The sequence below is a fragment of the Pistacia vera genome, unplaced genomic scaffold, assembly GCF_008641045.1.
Source record: "Pistacia vera cultivar Batoury unplaced genomic scaffold, PisVer_v2 Contig211, whole genome shotgun sequence".
Classification (NCBI taxonomy): Eukaryota; Viridiplantae; Streptophyta; class Magnoliopsida; order Sapindales; family Anacardiaceae; genus Pistacia; species Pistacia vera.
The window spans coordinates 1,191,513-1,208,789 of NW_022196015.1; the positions used below are offsets into that span (position 1 = coordinate 1,191,513).

General features: G+C 40.1%; 2 protein-coding genes across 2 annotated transcripts; both read left to right on the forward strand.

Moving 5' to 3' along the window:
- The first annotated feature begins 3,776 nt into the window (after nucleotides 1-3,776).
- On the forward strand, nucleotides 3,777-4,775 carry LOC116129392. The gene has a single exon (XM_031415138.1). It carries the CDS (start codon nucleotides 3,777-3,779, stop codon nucleotides 4,773-4,775), a length of 999 nt encoding a protein of 332 aa, XP_031270998.1.
- Nucleotides 4,776-15,651: 10,876 nt separating this feature from the next.
- LOC116129393 lies at nucleotides 15,652-16,548 on the forward strand. Its single transcript, XM_031415139.1, has one exon. The coding sequence runs from the start codon at nucleotides 15,652-15,654 to the stop codon at nucleotides 16,546-16,548; it is 897 nt and encodes a 298-aa protein (XP_031270999.1).
- Nucleotides 16,549-17,277: the final 729 nt, after the last annotated feature.

The following is a 17,277-nucleotide window of genomic DNA, read 5'->3' on the forward strand; positions in this document are numbered from 1 at the left end:
TAAAACTTTTCTTTTTATATATGTAATAAGTCTTTTATACACAAAGAGCATCATTTACAAAAAGCCTTTAAAAAGACAAAAACAGGGGAAACAGTGTAGCTATTGCTCTCGCTTGCCGACGCCCCTCCGACTGCATCATCACTAGATCCTGCATCCACAAAGGAAAATAACGGGTGAGCACAAAATATGCTCAGTAAGTAAACCCTCTATCTGTTTATCCCCGTATGTATTTCTCTAATTCTTTCCTTACACTATTTCTGTTTGTTTCTATTTCTACTAAACGTCATGGCCTCATCTTACTGGAGGTACGGCTAGGTGGCATTCACACAGCACCATCTCACTCTTCATGACTGTCGGGTGGAGTTCAACAGCACCAACCCGTTCTAGTGATATCGAGTGAGGATCACGAAGCACCTACTCGATTTGTAACTATCGGGTGGAGACCACGAAGCACCTACTCGTTCCTCATGTCTTTCAGGTGACAATCACAAAGTATAACCCGTTCCTAATCCTATCGGGTGATGTCACAAAGCATCAACCCATTTCTAATAATATGGTGATGATCACAAAGCATAAACCCCTTTCTAATAACAAACCGGGTGATGATCACAAAGCATCCAACCGTTTCTAATAACTATCGGGTGATGATCACAAAGCATCAACCCATTTCTAATAACTATTTGGGTGATGATCACGAACACAACCGATCTCAGAAATGTGGGTGATGATCACAAAGCATCAACCCATTTCTAATACTCTTCTCATTCACTCTACTCTAGCACTTCTCATTCTCTCTACCCTTAGAGTAGTTGCATCCACAAAGTTCTCTACTCATAGAGCAAGTGCATACACAAAGTTTCCTACTCTTTCTTAGGTCACTTCTCAATGCACAATTAATGCCTATGGATGGTTCATCTCCACTAATGCACTTATGAAATGCCAACATGCAATGTTGCAAGAATTAAGGTTCACTACTCATACTCAAACCTCTATTAGGCATTTCATCAAACAACTCAAGTGCATAATAAAACTCTACTATAACAATAATTCTATGTCTTTCTCTAACCATCCAAAATGGGGAGAAACTCCCTCACATAGCCATAATTCCTGCCAAAGAAAGACACTTCCAAAAAGGATTTCTCAATATCCTTCAATTCCATCTCAAACTACCTTTCCAACCCACTTTCTCACTTCTTATACTTGAAATGTATGAACAATCACAAAACAATAATAATCTCCATTTAAGACTCAATAACATGGCATATAACATGTATATAACATACATACATAATTGCTATAAAAAACCCAAATAAAGAAAATTCTCAAATCTCAACGTGGGTTGGGATTTACTTACCTTGTTATGGAGAGATTTCACTAGCTCTTCCTTTCTCTTGGTTTGTTTGACTTTTTCTCCACTCTTAGGATGCCTTAGATTGATTTTCTACCCCAAATCACTCCAAAAGCCCTCTAAAAATCCTCAAGTGGGGCGTTACACTTGACAAGTGAGATCAGTCACTACTGTTCGATAGAGTCGTTCAACACTATGATAGCCTTACCGTATTATCTGTGCCCTTACTTCAAAATAATACTGGGGCTATGGACATTTCTAGAATGGCCACCATATGTGCTCATAGGGTTCTCACTATCAAGATTTGAAACACTTGATACCCTCGTCACGGTTCTACCATTCTAAGGACATATATCAATACATATTGCAATAATAATGATTTACGTGATATAGAATAAGATGCCTTTTATTATTGATAAATGAACATTATTACAAAGAGTCAATTCTACAATAATTGATTGGCTCTAGGGCACCTGCTCCAACATAAAATACCGTTGGAAAGCTCATTTAGAACCCGTCAGATGTCGATCAACATTGACTAATATAGAATGTCTGGTGGATGAATTCATGGAGTGGGCTGAGTGTCAAAAGTTCATGCATATAGCCCAAAGGGCTTAAATAAACATGTCCCATTCGAACGACTATAACTTTTTATTCGAGAAGAGTTACAGGGCTTGTAAGATACAGTTAGAAAGCTCATTCAGAGCCCATCAGAGGTCCATCGATGTAGACTAATGTAGAACATCTTGGGGATGAGTTCATGGAGCAAGCTGAATGTCAGAAGTATGTGCATAAAGCTCAAAGGGCCTAAATGAGGATGTCCCATTCAGACAGCCATTCAAAAGGAGTTACGGGGCTCGTAAGATACCATTGGGAAGCTTATTTTGAGCCCATCAGAAGTTTATCGATGTGGACAAACGTAGAATGTGTACGGATGAATTCATGGAATGGGCTGAACATTAGAAGTCCGTGTGTAAAGCCTAAGTGGCTTAAATGAGCATGTCCCATTTAGATGGCCATAATTGTTGATTCGAGAAGAGTTACTAGGTCTGTAAGATACCGTTGGAAAGATTATTCAGAGCCCGTCAAAATTCTATCAAAGTGGACTAACATAGAATGTCTGGCAGATGAATTCATGGAGTGGGCTGAAAGTTTGAAGTTCATGCATAAAGCCCAAAGGGCTTAAATAAGCATGCCCTATTTAGACGGCCATAACTTTTGATTCGGGAAGAGTTGTAGGGCCTGTAAGATACCATTGGAAAGCTCATTCAGAGCCCGTCAAAAGTTTGCCAATGTGGAGTAATGTAGAATGTCTAGCAGATGAATTCATGGAGTGGGCTGAACGTTAGAAGTCTGTGCATAAAGCCCAAAGGGCTTAAATGAGTATGTCCCATTCAGACGGCCATAACTTTTGATTCGAGAAGAATTACATGGCCTGCAAGATATCGTTGGAAAGCTCATTCAGAGCACATCAATGAGGACTAACATAGAACATCTAGCAAACAAATTCATGGACCAGGCTTGACGTCATAATTTTGTGCGTGAAGCCTAAAGGGCTTAAATGAGCATTCTTGATTCAGACGACCATAACTTTTGACCCGGGAAGAGTTAGAAGGCCTATAAGATATCATTGGAAATCTCATTCAAAGACTAGCAGAGGTCCATTGATGTAGACTAACATAGATTTATTCCTTAGTTCTTCTTCTTGAGGTACATATATTCCATCTCTAAACATCAATGCCCCATTGACTATTTTAAAGTCTGTCTCTTTACCTTCTATTATCCATTGGCAGATTACCTTTCAGGTATCATCTTTCTCCTATTTCATCTTGATCTCCTCCACCAAAGTGGGTTTGATCACCATTTGGGCCCATCCTCCTTTGATCACAATTTCAATTCCTTCTTGGAGGATCTCCAACTGTAATTGTCTCTGTACAGTAATATGAGATAAAGAGACTTTTCTACTAAGGGAATTTACTACTGCATTAGTTTTCCCTAGATGGTATCTATTGTCGTGGTCGTAGTCTATCAGTAATTCTAACCATGTCCTCTGTCTCATATTCAACTCTTTCTGGGTGAAGAAATACTTCAAACTCTTATGGTCAGTGTATATGTTGCATTTCACTCCATACAACTAGTGTCACCATATCTTCAAAGCAAAAACCACTACTGCTAATTCCAAGACATGGGTAGGACCTTTGCTTTCATAATTTTTCAATTGTCTGGAGGCATAGGCAATGACTTTCCCTTGTTGCATCAACACTGCTTCCAAACCATGAGGGGTGTGAAATGGGGTATACTTCATCGAATATTGTAAGATTAAGAAATTTGATATGAGTCGATGATAAGGATGGTCTTAAGGAGGGAAATATAAATCTTTCTAAAAGCCAAAGGAGGAGACTAGCCAGGAAGGCGAGAGAAGCTCCTAATGCCAAGCCGTCCCATGATTAAGCTTGCTTCGTGGAATGTAAGGGTTCTTAATTCCCCTTTGAAACAAAAAGAGGTTAGACATCTAATCTCTTCCAATAAAATTGAGCTTTGTGGTATTTTGGAAACTCGAGTTCGTGAACCAAATTTTGAGATTACTAAGTCCTTGACATTTGGGGGATGGGATGTAATTCATAACTATGTGTGCTGCCCTAATGGTAGAATTTGGGTTCCTTGGAATCCTAGTTTGGTGAGGTTTGAAGACATGCAATCTACGACTCAAGCCATCCATGGTAAGGTTGTTATTTTGGAGTCTAATTACTCCTTTGTTTGCTCATTTGTGTATGGCTCTAATGGTCCACTAGAAAGGAAAGAATTATGGAGAGACTTGATGGGCAAAGCTCAAGATTTTGAGGAAATACTGTGGGTGATTATGGGTGATTTCAATGCGATGAGATTTGGGCATGAGAAAATATGGGGTTCTTATAGGTGGAGAAATTATGTTTCAGACTTGAATAATATGTGTAATGAGACTAGGCTTGAGGACCTTCGGTTTATGGGTAACTTTTTCACTTGGAGTAATATGAGAGAAGGAGAATATAGGATTACTACTAAAATTGATCGAGCTCTTATGAATGAAAAGTGGGGCAGTGTGTTTGGAAATTCCATAGCCAATTTCCTTCCTCCAAGCATCTCGGATCATTCTCCTTGTATTGTTGAATGTGGGGTTATGTCTCCACCTAGGAAAATCCCATTTCGGTTCTTCAACTTTTGGGCTCACCATGAATGTTTCATTAGCATTGTTAGTAAGGCTTGGGAAGAAGAAGTTAGAGGTACCCCTATGTATCAATTGGTTACTAAACTGAAGAGAGTCAAAGAAGCATTAAAATTTTTTAACAAGAGGGAGTTTGGGAATATCTCAGTAAGAGTTATTGAAGCTAGAGAAAACCTCCTAAGGGTCCGGCATTTTAAAACCCCTCTCCAATCAGGTATCCTCTGAATATCCCTCAATGAGAATCCCGGGGACACATGTTTGGAGAACGAGTTGTATTTAGAAAACAAACCTGTGTAAGGATAATAATAATAATATCCAAAACATGCATATAAAATGTCATGCAGGATCCAAACATATAATTTCAAAACTTTAAGAATTTATCAGTACAATACACAATTGGGACATATTTATAGGGTGGAAGATTCCAAAGGTGTTTCACAAATATTTATCATTTACATTATTTACGTCAAGATAAAAATATCGAAATGACAATAAATCATCTCCCCTCACGTGTAGCCCCGCTGTCTCTAGCATCCTTTGCTTTTGGTCTACTTGCAAAGCAATCAACAATAAAAGGGTGAGCGCTAATCACTCAGTAAGGAATAATCCGTTTCATTCTACATGTGCTATTTGACCTTTATTTAAACATATTTGTTAACACATCACTTATCTTTTACATCTAGGGATACCTCCCTTTTTATTTTATTTTTTTTTCTTTTCTATTTCATATGTCGTTCATCATTTTATCCCATGGCTATATAGACATCAATGTATACACATACAATTAAGTATGTAAAGATAACATCTAAATATCATCTAACATGAGTATAAATCATCTCACGATGTAAATAACATCATAACTCATGTAGTGCAACTAAATGCATATGAAGCATTTAATGTGTAGCCGATTGGACTTTTCTTAGCGTCTTAAGCACTTCTGTAACAACTGCTGTAAACTAATACAATACATGCATAATAACAATAGAAAATGGGCCCAAAAACTTTCTTTTTTTTATTATAAGTCATACGTCTTTTATACACAAAGAACGTCATTTACAAAAATGCAATTTTAAAAGACAAAACAGGGGAAACAGTGTAGCTATTGCTCCTCGCTTGCTGATGCCCTTCCGACTGCATCATCACCTAGATCCTACTTCCACAAAGGAAAATAACAGGGTGAGCACAAAATAATGCTCAATAAGTAAAACCCTCTATCTGTCTATCCCCGTGTGTATTACTCTTAATTCTTTCCTCACACTTTCTGTTGTTTCCTACTAAACGTCATGGCCTCATCTTACCGGAGGTACGGCCAAATGGCATTCACACAGCACCATCTCACTCTTCATGACTATCGGGTGGAATTCACACAGTACCAACCCGGTCTTAGTGACTACCGAGTGGGGATCACGAAGCACCTACTCGGTTTTCATAACTATCGGGTGGAGACCACATAGCACCTACTCGTTCCTCATGACTTTCGGGTAATGATCACCAAACATTAACCCGTTCCTAATCACTGTCGAGTGATGATCACAAAGCATCAACCCATCTCTAATAAATATCGAGTGATGATCACAAAGCATCAACCCCTTTTCTAATAACTAACCGGCTGATGATCACAAAGCATCCACCCCGTTTCTACTACCTATCGGGTGATGATTACAAAGCATCAACCCATTTCTAATGGCTAGTCGGGTGATGATCACAAAGCATCAACCCGATTCTCATAACTGTCGGGTGATGATCACAAAGCATCAACCCATTTCTAATACTCTTCTCATTCACTCTATTCTAGCACTTCTCATTCTCTCTACCCTTAGAGTAGTTGCATCCACAAAGTTCTCTACTCATAGAGCAAGTGCATACACAAAGTTTCCTACTCTTTCTTAGGTCACTTCTCAATGCACAATTAATGCCTATGGATGGTTCATCTCCACTAATGCACTTATGAAATGCCAACATGCAATGTTGCAAGAATTAAGGTTCACTACTCATACTCAAACCTCTATTAGGCATTTCATCAAACAACTCAAGTGCATAATAAAACTCTACTATAACAATAATTCTAAATCTTTCTCTAACCATCCAAAATGGGGAGAAACCCCCTCACATAGCCACATATCCTGCCAAAGAAAGACACTTCCAAAAGGATTCCTCAATACCCTTCAATTCCATCTCAAACTACCTTTCCAACCCACAACTCACTTCTTATATTTGAAAGGTATAAACAATCACAAAGCACTAGAAATCTCTATTTAAGCCTCAATAACATGGCATATAACATGTATATAACACACATACATAAGTGCTATCAAAACCCTAATCAAGAAAATTCCCAAATCTCAACTTGGGTTGGGGTTTACTTACCTTGTTATGGAGAGATTTCACTAACTCTTCCTTTCACTTGGTTTGCTTGACTTTTTCTCTACTCTTAAACAAAAGAACAAAAACCCTCAATATTCAATATATACAAAAACTCACAAAGCTTCACAACCAAAGCAAGAATCCTTACCTTAGGATGCCTTAGGTTGATTTTCTACCCCAAATCACTCCAAAAGCCCTTTAAAACTCCTTGATCAAAAGAAAGAGAATTTGAGAGGAAGCAAGAGAGGAGAGTGGCGATGGAGAAGAAGAATGAAGGGTTTGCAATGACTTAATTCCTTTTAATGAAATTTATACACAAGCATTCCCATTTTGCCCTTACTCTTCTTTGGGAATTCTATCTATATCCTTTGATTCATTACAAACACACCCCCATAGCAACATATTCTCCATGAAAATTCCTTACATTTTACTCCCCACTTTTCCTGCTAATTAGGGGTAGAATGGTCAAATTGCCCTTAGGGAAGAAAATATCTAAAACTTAACAAACATTTTGGTTGGCCTGTCGCCGCGGCGAGGAAGCTTCTGTCGCCGCGGCGAAACTGTCCAGCAGCTTCCCGTGGCTTCAACACCTCTTCGCCGCGGCGAAGATTCTTCTTCGCCCCGGCGAAGCTTGGAACACTGAACTTCTTCTATTTTCAACCAATTTCAGGGCAAGTATTCAACACAACACTCAATCAAAGGTCAACCAAACAATATTACCAAGAAACCAACTCAAATAAGAGCAAAAGAAGAAACAATAACTACGTACCTCAAGTGGGGCGTTACAACTTCATATCATCTAGCCTCAAATTCATCTAGAGCTCATAGCATATAGAGGCGTGCTTACGCGTTATTTAACATCTAAAGCATATATTCATCTTCCCTCAACCGATATACGAGGATATGCTTACTCATTTCCCATCATGTCTATATGCATCTCTACCATCTTATGGCATGTAACTACATATTTTGGTGAGCTTAATACTTTTTATTCATCTATGGATTATCAATCCATTTACATTACCTCTTGCTCGCATACATCATCTTAAAACTTGTATTACATTGCATCTTCATGCCATTTCATAACATTAATCATGCATTAACATCATGATGATGTATATCTTTCAAAGATCATCTAACTAATGGGTAAACCTTAGCACATGGCATAATTACAATAATACATTAATAATAAATTCATAATCATAAACATTGATCATGTTAAATCTTAAACGATGCCAACCAAGTTACTGTTCATGTTAGTGAGAGAAAATGCTCTCTCTTCTCTCTAGGATTAGAAACCAGTGCTCCTTCCATGTTTTTCTTCTCCACCCACCACCCCTCTCTCCACCCTCAACCTCCATCCTCCACTTTTACCATTAAACATCACCTGTCCCTCTAACCAGAGAGCTTCATCATTTCCTTACTTTTGTTTTCACATTTTCTTTCACAAACCTGCACTTTGTTTTTCTATTTTTGTTAAACTTTTCGTTTTCTATGTTTCAGTTCTTCTTTGCTATGTTTGGGGGTTTTATTTGGGTTTAAATCAAGCACCTTAGTTGTTTTGCTCTCTGGGCCTCTCCTGTCTTCTCTTTTGCTTGTTGGTGGCTGCTGTGGTTGAGCTGGTTTGTGTGGGCTGCCGCTTGGCTTGGCAGGATTAGGAAGGAGGAGGGTGGCCGAAGTTTTGCTGGTTACTGGAGTTAAGTGAGGTAGGAGTAAAGGGGCTGTTTGTGTTTCTATTTTGACTGAAAATGTAGAGTGGGTTGGTGGGCTAGCCTGTTGCTGCTGGATTCTTGCTGGTCACGGAGTGTGGGTGCTTCTTTGGCCAGAGCTTTATTGTTTGGCTAGAGTTGTCTGCCATTTTTGTTGTTGTTCACTAATTGAGTGAGATAGCTTGAATCCCTTCAATTGCTATCCATTGGTACCCTTCTCTCCCATTGGCTCATTTGGATTTTTGAGATTTTTTCTTATCCACATTCTCTTTGGACTGGTTAATAGGCTGTTTCATTAGCTCTTTTGTCACCTCACTTGTTTTTTATTGGTTCCCCTTTGATTTCCTTATCTCTTATCTCTTTTACTTCAAATTATGACAACTCACCAACCAATCATCCATCTCTCCCCTCCACCTCATCAATCTCAAGCTGACTCATCTTGCCACATGCCCCAAGATGCCATGTCAGATTGCCACGTCACAGCCCTGCCACATCACCAAAAAACAATTTTTTCCCTCCACTTCCCAAACCTTCCCAAAGCCATACTTTGCCTCCCACTGGTCTATTTGTTGTGAATTTTTTGTATACAAGTGAGGCAAAGAGTCCTGGTGGGGTGTTTAAGAAGTAGCAAGTTGGAGGTGGAAGAGTGATTGATAAGGTTGGTGTGGAAATGTGTGGTGGGAATGTGTTAGTTGATTCAAAGGTGCCTCCAATTATGATGCGTGGCGAGAAAGCGGTGAGTGGAGGTGGGACTTTTAGGGAAAAGGTGAATAGGGAATTAAAGCCAGTCGATATTGCATCCTGGAGAAAACTTTTTGTTTCAAAATCTAGTGCTCCAATGGAATATTTTGCACCGAAAATCCTTGATAATAGGAGGACGATAAGGGTTATATCCCCTAAGGAGGTTGCTGATTTGGGGAAGGATAAATAGGGAAATTGTCTCGTTGGTTTCTTCCTTGGTAGAAGGTTGCCATTCTCTCTTGCGAAGGGTTTTATCGACAGGAATTGGAAGTGCTTCAGCAAGATTGGTGTTGTCTCAAATGGGGTTGGGGGCTTTATTCTGAAATTTGATAAAGAGAGCTCTAGGGATGAGGCCTTGGAAGGGGGCCCTTGGCATATTGGGGGGCAGCCCATTTTCCTCAAAAAAATGGCATTCGAATTTAAAAATGGCAGGTGAAGGCATTAGTAGTGTGCTGATTTGGGTCAAATTTAGTGGAGTTCCATTGGAGTTTTGGACTACTAAAGGGTTGAGCTATGTTGCGAGCGCTATTGGAAAACCTCTCTACATGGATAACATCATGGATGTAGGAGATAGATTGGAGTATGCAAGAGTTTGTGTCGAAATTGACACAGCTTCTTCATTCTCGAATTCAGTGGAACTAGGGCTCCCAAATGGTGATTGTGTGAACATAGGGGTGAAGTATTCTTGGAAACCAAGGGCCTGCCCTTTGTGTATAACTTTTGGGCACAATTTGAAGGATTATCACTTGGCCCCTATAATTGAGAAGGAAAGCATCAAGAACAAGAACTTGAACATTACTCAAGAATGGCTAATGGTGACCAAGAGGAAGGAAAATGTATCAAAGGACTTGGTTGTGCAAGCAGAGAATGTGGGCGAGAGCTCTAGCCACAAAAAAGAGCAGCCCATTGATGAGTCAAGAGACACGGTTAGTAAAACAAAACCCTCCACTCATCAATTTGTGGTTCTTAGTTCGAGCAATAGGCTGGATAATGGGGAACCAGATGGCGAAGAGGGTAGTGAGAATGTTGAAGATAGGTTTGGGCAAGATAAGGATGAAATGAGTGGGGTAAATGTTCCTAGCGGGGCTGATCTTAATAGGGTTTATAATCGAGGTGCGTGTGATGATAGGGGTAGTTTTGACCACTAGTAATTTTTTTAGTAAGAGAAAATGCTCTCTCTTCTCTCTAGGATTAGTGAAACAGCCCACCTTCCATCCTTTTTCCTCTCCTCTCTTGTAACGCCCCACTTGAGGTACGTAGTTGTTGTTTCTTCTTTTGCTCTTATTTGAGTTGGTCTCTTGGTAATATTGTTTGGTTGACCTTTGTTTGAGTGTTTTGTTGAATACTTGCCCTGGAATTGGTTGAAAATAGAAGAAGTTCAGTGTGCCAAGCTTCGCCGCGGCGAAGATCCTTCTTCGCCCCGGCGAAGAGGTGCTGAAGCCACGGGGAAACATTCTGGACAATTTCGCCGCGGCGACAGAAGCTTCCTCGCCGCGGCGACAGTCTAACCAAAATGTTTGTTAAGTTTTAGATATTCTCTTCCCTAAGGGCAATTTGACCATTCTACCCCTAATTAGCAAGAAAAGTGGGGAGTAAAATGTAAGGAAATTTCATGGAGAATATGTTAGTATGGGGGTGTGTTTGTAAGGAATCAAAGGATATGGATGGAATTTCCATGAAAGAGCAAGGGCAAAATGGGAAGAATGAGTTGTTAAGAGTTATTTAAAAGGGTTTAGTCTTTGAGAACTCTTCATTTTTCCCATTCCACCGCCTCCTTCATTTTCCATACTCTCTCAAATTCCTTCAATCTTCCAAGGATTTCCAAGAGCCTTTTTGAGTAACTTTTAGTAGGGTTTTAATCTAAAGCATCCTAAGGTAAGGATTCTTGCTTTAGATGAGAGTTTTATTATGTTTTGATTAGAGTCTCATGTTGTGGTTGTTGGTTAAGTTGTAGAGAAAAGGCAAGCTCCCAAGGAAAAGAGAAGTGTTAAAGAAGCTATTTTATCATAAGGTAAGTAAACTCAACCTAAGTTGAGATTTAAGAACTCTTTTGAGTAGAGTTATATACATATATGTGTAATCATTAAATTGTTGAATGAGATTAGTAGTTATGATTGAGTTATGAGAAGTGTTTTATTTGCTTGATGTTGGGTTGAGTTTGATAGAAGTTGGAGGAAGTTTTGAGCAAGCTTATGGAAGTGTTTTTCTTTTGACAGGAAATTTAGAGCTTATGAGGGAGTTTTCTCCCATTTGGTTGATTAAAGAAAAGAGAAAAGTTAGAGTTAGAGTAGAGTTGTTTATGCACATGAGTTGTATGATGAAATGCTCAAGAGAATCATAAGTAAGGGTAGAAAGCCTTAATTGTTGCTACATGTCATAGTTACTTTTCATAAATGCATTAATGAGTATGAGTCATTGATGTGCATTAACTATGCTTTACTTATGCACTAGAAAAGAGAGTAGAGAAAGAGTAGAGACTTTTGAGTTTAGACTACTCTAAGAGTAAAGAGAAAGAGAGAATGAGCACTATAGAGTAAAAGCTAGAGTAGTGCTTAATAAGAGAATAGAGTAGGTTGTGCGATGGGGAACCTGTGAGTACGGGTAGAGTATTCCCGCATGTACGCCGCATAGAGAGAGCGGCAAGAGTATCAGAAAGAGAAGTGGTGTAGCCCGTAGAGTACATGCGGATGAAGGCTATACCCGAGTTTACCCGAGAGATTCTATGCACTCACATGGCCAAAGGTTCCGAATCCATGCATAACCAAGTCCGATCGGCTAGAATGAGTAGAAGTCACAGGGAGTGGGAGCGAGTCCCAGCCGTGCCTCCGGTCAGATGGGGCCGTGACTTACTAGAAAGAGAGTTAGTATAAAAGAGTTATGAGAAAGAGGAAATAGAGAGTTGTATAAGAGAAGAGTCAATAAATGGTAGGGAAAGAATTAGAGAGAGAGAGTTACGGGGATATTTGAGTAGATGGGTTTACTTACTGAGCATTGTTTGTGCTCATCCAGTTGTTCCCTATGTTTTGCAGGTTCTAGATGAGGACACAGTCGGATGGACATCGGCACACGAAGAGAAATGGCTACACTGTCCACCCTATTTTGATAGTTTTCACATATGTTACAAATCTTGTATATATTTGTATAAAGAATACATATGTTTAATAAAAGAAAATTTTGGGCCCAACTTTTTATGTTATTTTTACATGTACTTTTACTATGCATGTTTTTATAAGAATGGAGTCGTTACATCTCTCCACCTTCATCACCCATCCTCCACCTTTACCAGTAAACACCTCCTTCTCATCTAACTAGCCATCCTCCATTTTTTCATTTTTTTTTTTCTGGTTAGTTTTGTTGCTGATTGAGTGGTGAGAGGTTGTTGCAACTGTTTGGAGTGGGTATGTTTTGGGGAGGAAAGTCTGGTTGGTTTGGGTGCGATTATGTGGTGTAGGTTGGTGTTAGGAGTGTTGTTGGCCGGAGTTGGACTTGCTTGGCCAGAGTTTCATCCTGCTAAGCTGAAGCTTTTTGGTTTTATTTGGGAGAGTTCAACGTCCTTGCTTCTTGTTATTGCTAGGGTGTTGCTTTTGGGCTGGTTGTGCTTGTCACTAGAGCTTGTAGTTATGCTGTCGGAGTTTGGTTTTTCTTGTTGGCTGGCGATTGTAGTTATGCTGCCGGAGTTTGGTTCATCTTGTTGGCTGGATTTTTTCTAGTGTGGCTGGTCTTGGTTTCCTTTTCTAGAATGTGAGTGTGGTTGTTTGTTTGAATTCTTTCCCCTTTTATCTTTGGCTAAGATTCTCCTTTTCTCCTATTGGCTTGGTGGATTTTGCTTTATCCATTTCCTTTGGACTGGTTAATAGCAAGTTCCATAAGTGATTTTCTTTCCACCTCACCTCTTCCTATTGGTTATTGTGATTGCCTTTATCCTTTATCTAACAAATCCCCACATCATCCTATCCTTACGCTTGTCATGCCACCTTACTGCCTTGTCATCCCTCATCCCCCCATGTGTGCCACGTCACCCTAGGTGCCACGTCATCGGGTACTACCTCTCTTCCTTGCCACCCATGGGGGCTACTGAATGTGGGAAAAGCTCTAGTTTGAATTAGCAGTATCCAAACATTGAGGAAAAGAAAATTGAAAGTGTTAGGAATGGTGCTTTGGGGCCTACTAGAGTCTTGAAAGGGGCCACCATTTCTAATAGAGAGTTTGTCCAAGTCCGGTTGGTGAAACCTATTAATGGAGGGAATTTTGAATTTGAAGAAGGTGAAATTATTTGGGTGGATAGAGGAGCTGTTTGTGCTGAATCCAAGAGTGCTTTGGAGGGTATCCGTGTTTCTTCTAGGGTAGTTGAAAATGGGCAGGACACAATCTTCCATGGTGTGGATAAAGGCCGTGAGGATGTAGGGCCATCTATTGCTATAGAAAAATCAGGCCGGAATGATGTGCCATTGGCTAAAGGTGAGTTCAATTCGAAGCTAGGGAGCTGCTCTGACTGAAAGGGGAGATTTTATGAAAATGTGGCAGCGAAGGTTGAGGAGATTTCTAAGGATTACCCTTCTCTCCCAAGCAAAGTGGTGGATTGAGTGAATAGAATTGAGAAGCCAAATGGTTGTGGTGATCAAAAACGACTAAAAGGGGAGGAAAAAGGAGTTTGGACAAGTGTTCTTGTCTTAAAGAGGTCTGATATTTCCCTTGAATATGTCAAACCAAATATGAGCAAGGAAGGTAGTAAGTTTAGAATTTCAATCCTTACTGAAATTGCGGCTTTAGGAGTAGAAAAATGGAGTAATTATCTAGTCGGGTTTTTCCTTGGGAAGAAATTACCGTTTTACCAAGTAAACAGCTATGTTGATAGAAATTGGAGTCGTTTTGGAGCTGTGGGGGTCACTTCATATGGTCATGGGGGCTATTTGCTCAAGTTCCCAAATGAGGTTACTAAAATAGATGTCCTAGAGGGTGGTCCATGGTTCATAGGAGGGCAGCCTTTCTTTTTGAAATTATGGACTCCTAATTTGTCGTTGGGCATGAATGGGATTACTGGGGTACCCATATGGGAGAAATTCTATGGTATCCTTCTTGAGTTATGGACCCCCAAGGGTTTAAGCCATATAGCAAGTGTAATAGGCACCCTTCTTTATATGGACAATATTACCAAGTCGGGTGAAAGGCTTGAGTTTGCTAAAGTGTGCGTTGAGATGGATTCTTCGGCAGAGTTTAAGGAGGAATTTGAGCAAGAGATGCCAAGTGGTGAGATTGCATTAGTTAAGGTGGAGTATGCATGGAAGCCATTGACCTATGCTTGGTGCAAAACGTTTGGGCATATCCAAAGAAACTATCATTGGGCTCCTAAGGAAACCGAACCGTTGTTACCCAAAAAGCCGACTTCTCCTCATGTGGAAGAATGGAGACAAGTTGCTAGCAAGAAGAATATAAGTGTCCCTCGGGAAGTAAGTCAGCAAAGGGTAGAGGGAAAAAAGGAAGGTGAGGCCCCTAAACCTTGTGAGAGTGTGAACCAATTTGTGGTGCTATTCGAAGAGGGTGAGGAAAAGAGAGATGTTGCTGATAGGGAGGAAAGGAAGAGCGGGAATGGTATTGAGGAAGGGCAGGAAAATGAAACAAAGTTGGGTAGAGCGGTTTTGGGGGAGGAAGCTGCGAATGCCAATAAGGATAGAGAGGAGAGAACTCTAACTACCAATGCTGTTTTCTTGAATACATTTGAGGACAGTGACATGGGAACTAGCTCTCCAATTTATCAACCGTTTGGGAACCTGGTACGCGTGGATGAAAAGGAAAGATTGGAGAAGGAAAAGGGAAGCCTTTCTAAGAATAAAAGGAAGAAACTAGCAAAGAAGGCAAGAACTCCACCAAAGCTACCTCATAACCATGGTTAAAGTTGCCACGTGGAATGTTAGGGGCTTAATTCCCCTATTAAACAAAAAGAGGTAAGGAATCTTATTAGTAGCAATAATTTAAGTTTATGTGCTGTTTTGGAGACTAGGGTTAGGGAGAATAATATGGATGTTGTTAGGAAAATGGTGTTCCGCAATTGGGCTATGGTTGAGAACTATTGTTTTTGTGAAAGGGGGAGAATTTGGTGGGTTGGGATTGAGATATTTTGCATGTGCAGGTTATCCAAACTTCAGCTCAAGCAATTCTTTGTAAGGTTAGAATTTTGAAAGATAATTCCATGCTCTTTTTTCTATTGTCTATGGGATGAATAGTGTGGGGGAAAGGAAGGAGCTATGGAAGGAGCTTATCCACCATGCCAATATTAGCCACCGTGAGCTATGGGTTATTATGGCGACTTTAATGCGGTTAGATTTGCAGGGGAAAAGAAGGGAGGTTCTAATCAATGGAATTCACAATGTGAAGAGTTTAATGACATGTGTAAGGAAGTTGATATTGATGATCTTAATGCCATTGGGCCATTCTTCACTTGGAATAACAGAGGAGAGCTCAATAGGAGGATTTGCTGCAAACTTGATAGGGTGATGTGTAATGAGCATTGGAGCAGCAAGTTTCCCAACTCTTTTGCATCCTTCCTTACTCCGGGCATATCAGACCATTGTCCAATGGTGGTTGACAGTGGGCTGAACTTTCAAGGTAAGAAATCCCTTTTAAAGTTTTTCAACTTTTGGGCGGAGCATGAGGACTTTTTACCTATGGTGGATAGAGTGTGGAGTGTGGATGTGGAGGGTAACCCCATGTATAGGCTGGTCTCTAAGCTAAAAGCGTTGAAGGTTGAGCTGAAGAGACTAAATATAAAGGAGTTCTGGAACATTTCGGAAAGAGTGAAATTCGCAAGAGATGATCTAGCCCAAGTCCAAGAAAGGCTTGTTATGGATCTGGTTGATGGTGCTCTTTTGCAAGAGGAGAAAGTTAAGGTGGAAAAGATGGTCAAGCTTTCAAAAACCGAAGAATCATTAGCCGAGCAAAAGTCTAGGGTTAAATGGTTATGGGAAAGGGATGCTAACACTTCTTACTTCTTTAAATCGATTGCTGGATGGAGGAATAGAAATAAGATTGTGTCCTTGGAAATTGGGGAAGACACGATTACAAGTGGTCAAGATAGAATCAAAGAGGAGTTTGTGTCTTTCTACTCAAATCTTTTAAAAGAAAAGAGTGCAGGTGTTTCCTATGAGGGCATGGAGGAACTTATCACCCCTACTATTTTGAAGGAGTAGGCCAACTCCATGATTTGTGAGGTTTCCAAAGAAGAGATTCAAGAGACCATTTTTGGAATGAGTAAAGACAAAGCATCGGGGCCAGATAGTTATGAAGCTTTTTTCTTTAAAAAAGCTTGGGATATTGTAGGTCATGATGTTGTTAAAGCGGTCCAAAATTTCTTCAAGTCTGGGAAGATGCTTAGAGAGGTGAATTGTGCCATTATTGCATTAGTCCCAAAGAATGAAAACCCCTCATCTTGTAGTGAGTTTCGGCCGATCTTATGTTGTAACACCATCTACAAATGCATCTCCAAGATTATGCCAATAGAGTTAAAAGAGTTTTGCCTTAGTTCATCAACAAAGCCCAAGGTGCCTTCGTGGGGGGGGGGGAGGAAAATTGTGGATAATATCCTTTTGAGCCAAGAACTTCTTCACCACTATGACAGGAAGTTGGCCAAAGTGGCTAGATGTGCAATGAAGGTAGACCTTATGAAAGCTTATGATTTTGTATGGGGATTTCGTTATTAAAGCTCTAGAGCTTCTCAGGTTTCCTTTGAAGTTTATTGGATGGGTAGAGGAGTGCATCAAAACTCCTAAATACTCTGTAGTCGTTAATGGGGAATTAACTGGATTCTTTAGCAGTTCTAGAGGGCTTAGGCAGGGAGACCCTATCTCTCCCTATCTCTTTGTGATTGCCATGGAGGTGCTATCAAGACTTCTAAATAGAGCAATGAAGGAACCTTCGTT

Bases quoted from the DNA above. Each gene is read 5' to 3' on its own strand.
- LOC116129393 (XM_031415139.1), top strand. From the start codon at position 15,652: ATGGGTTATTATGGCGACTTTAATGCGGTTAGATTTGCAGGGGAAAAG.
- LOC116129392 (XM_031415138.1), top strand. From the start codon at position 3,777: ATGCCAAGCCGTCCCATGATTAAGCTTGCTTCGTGGAATGTAAGGGTT.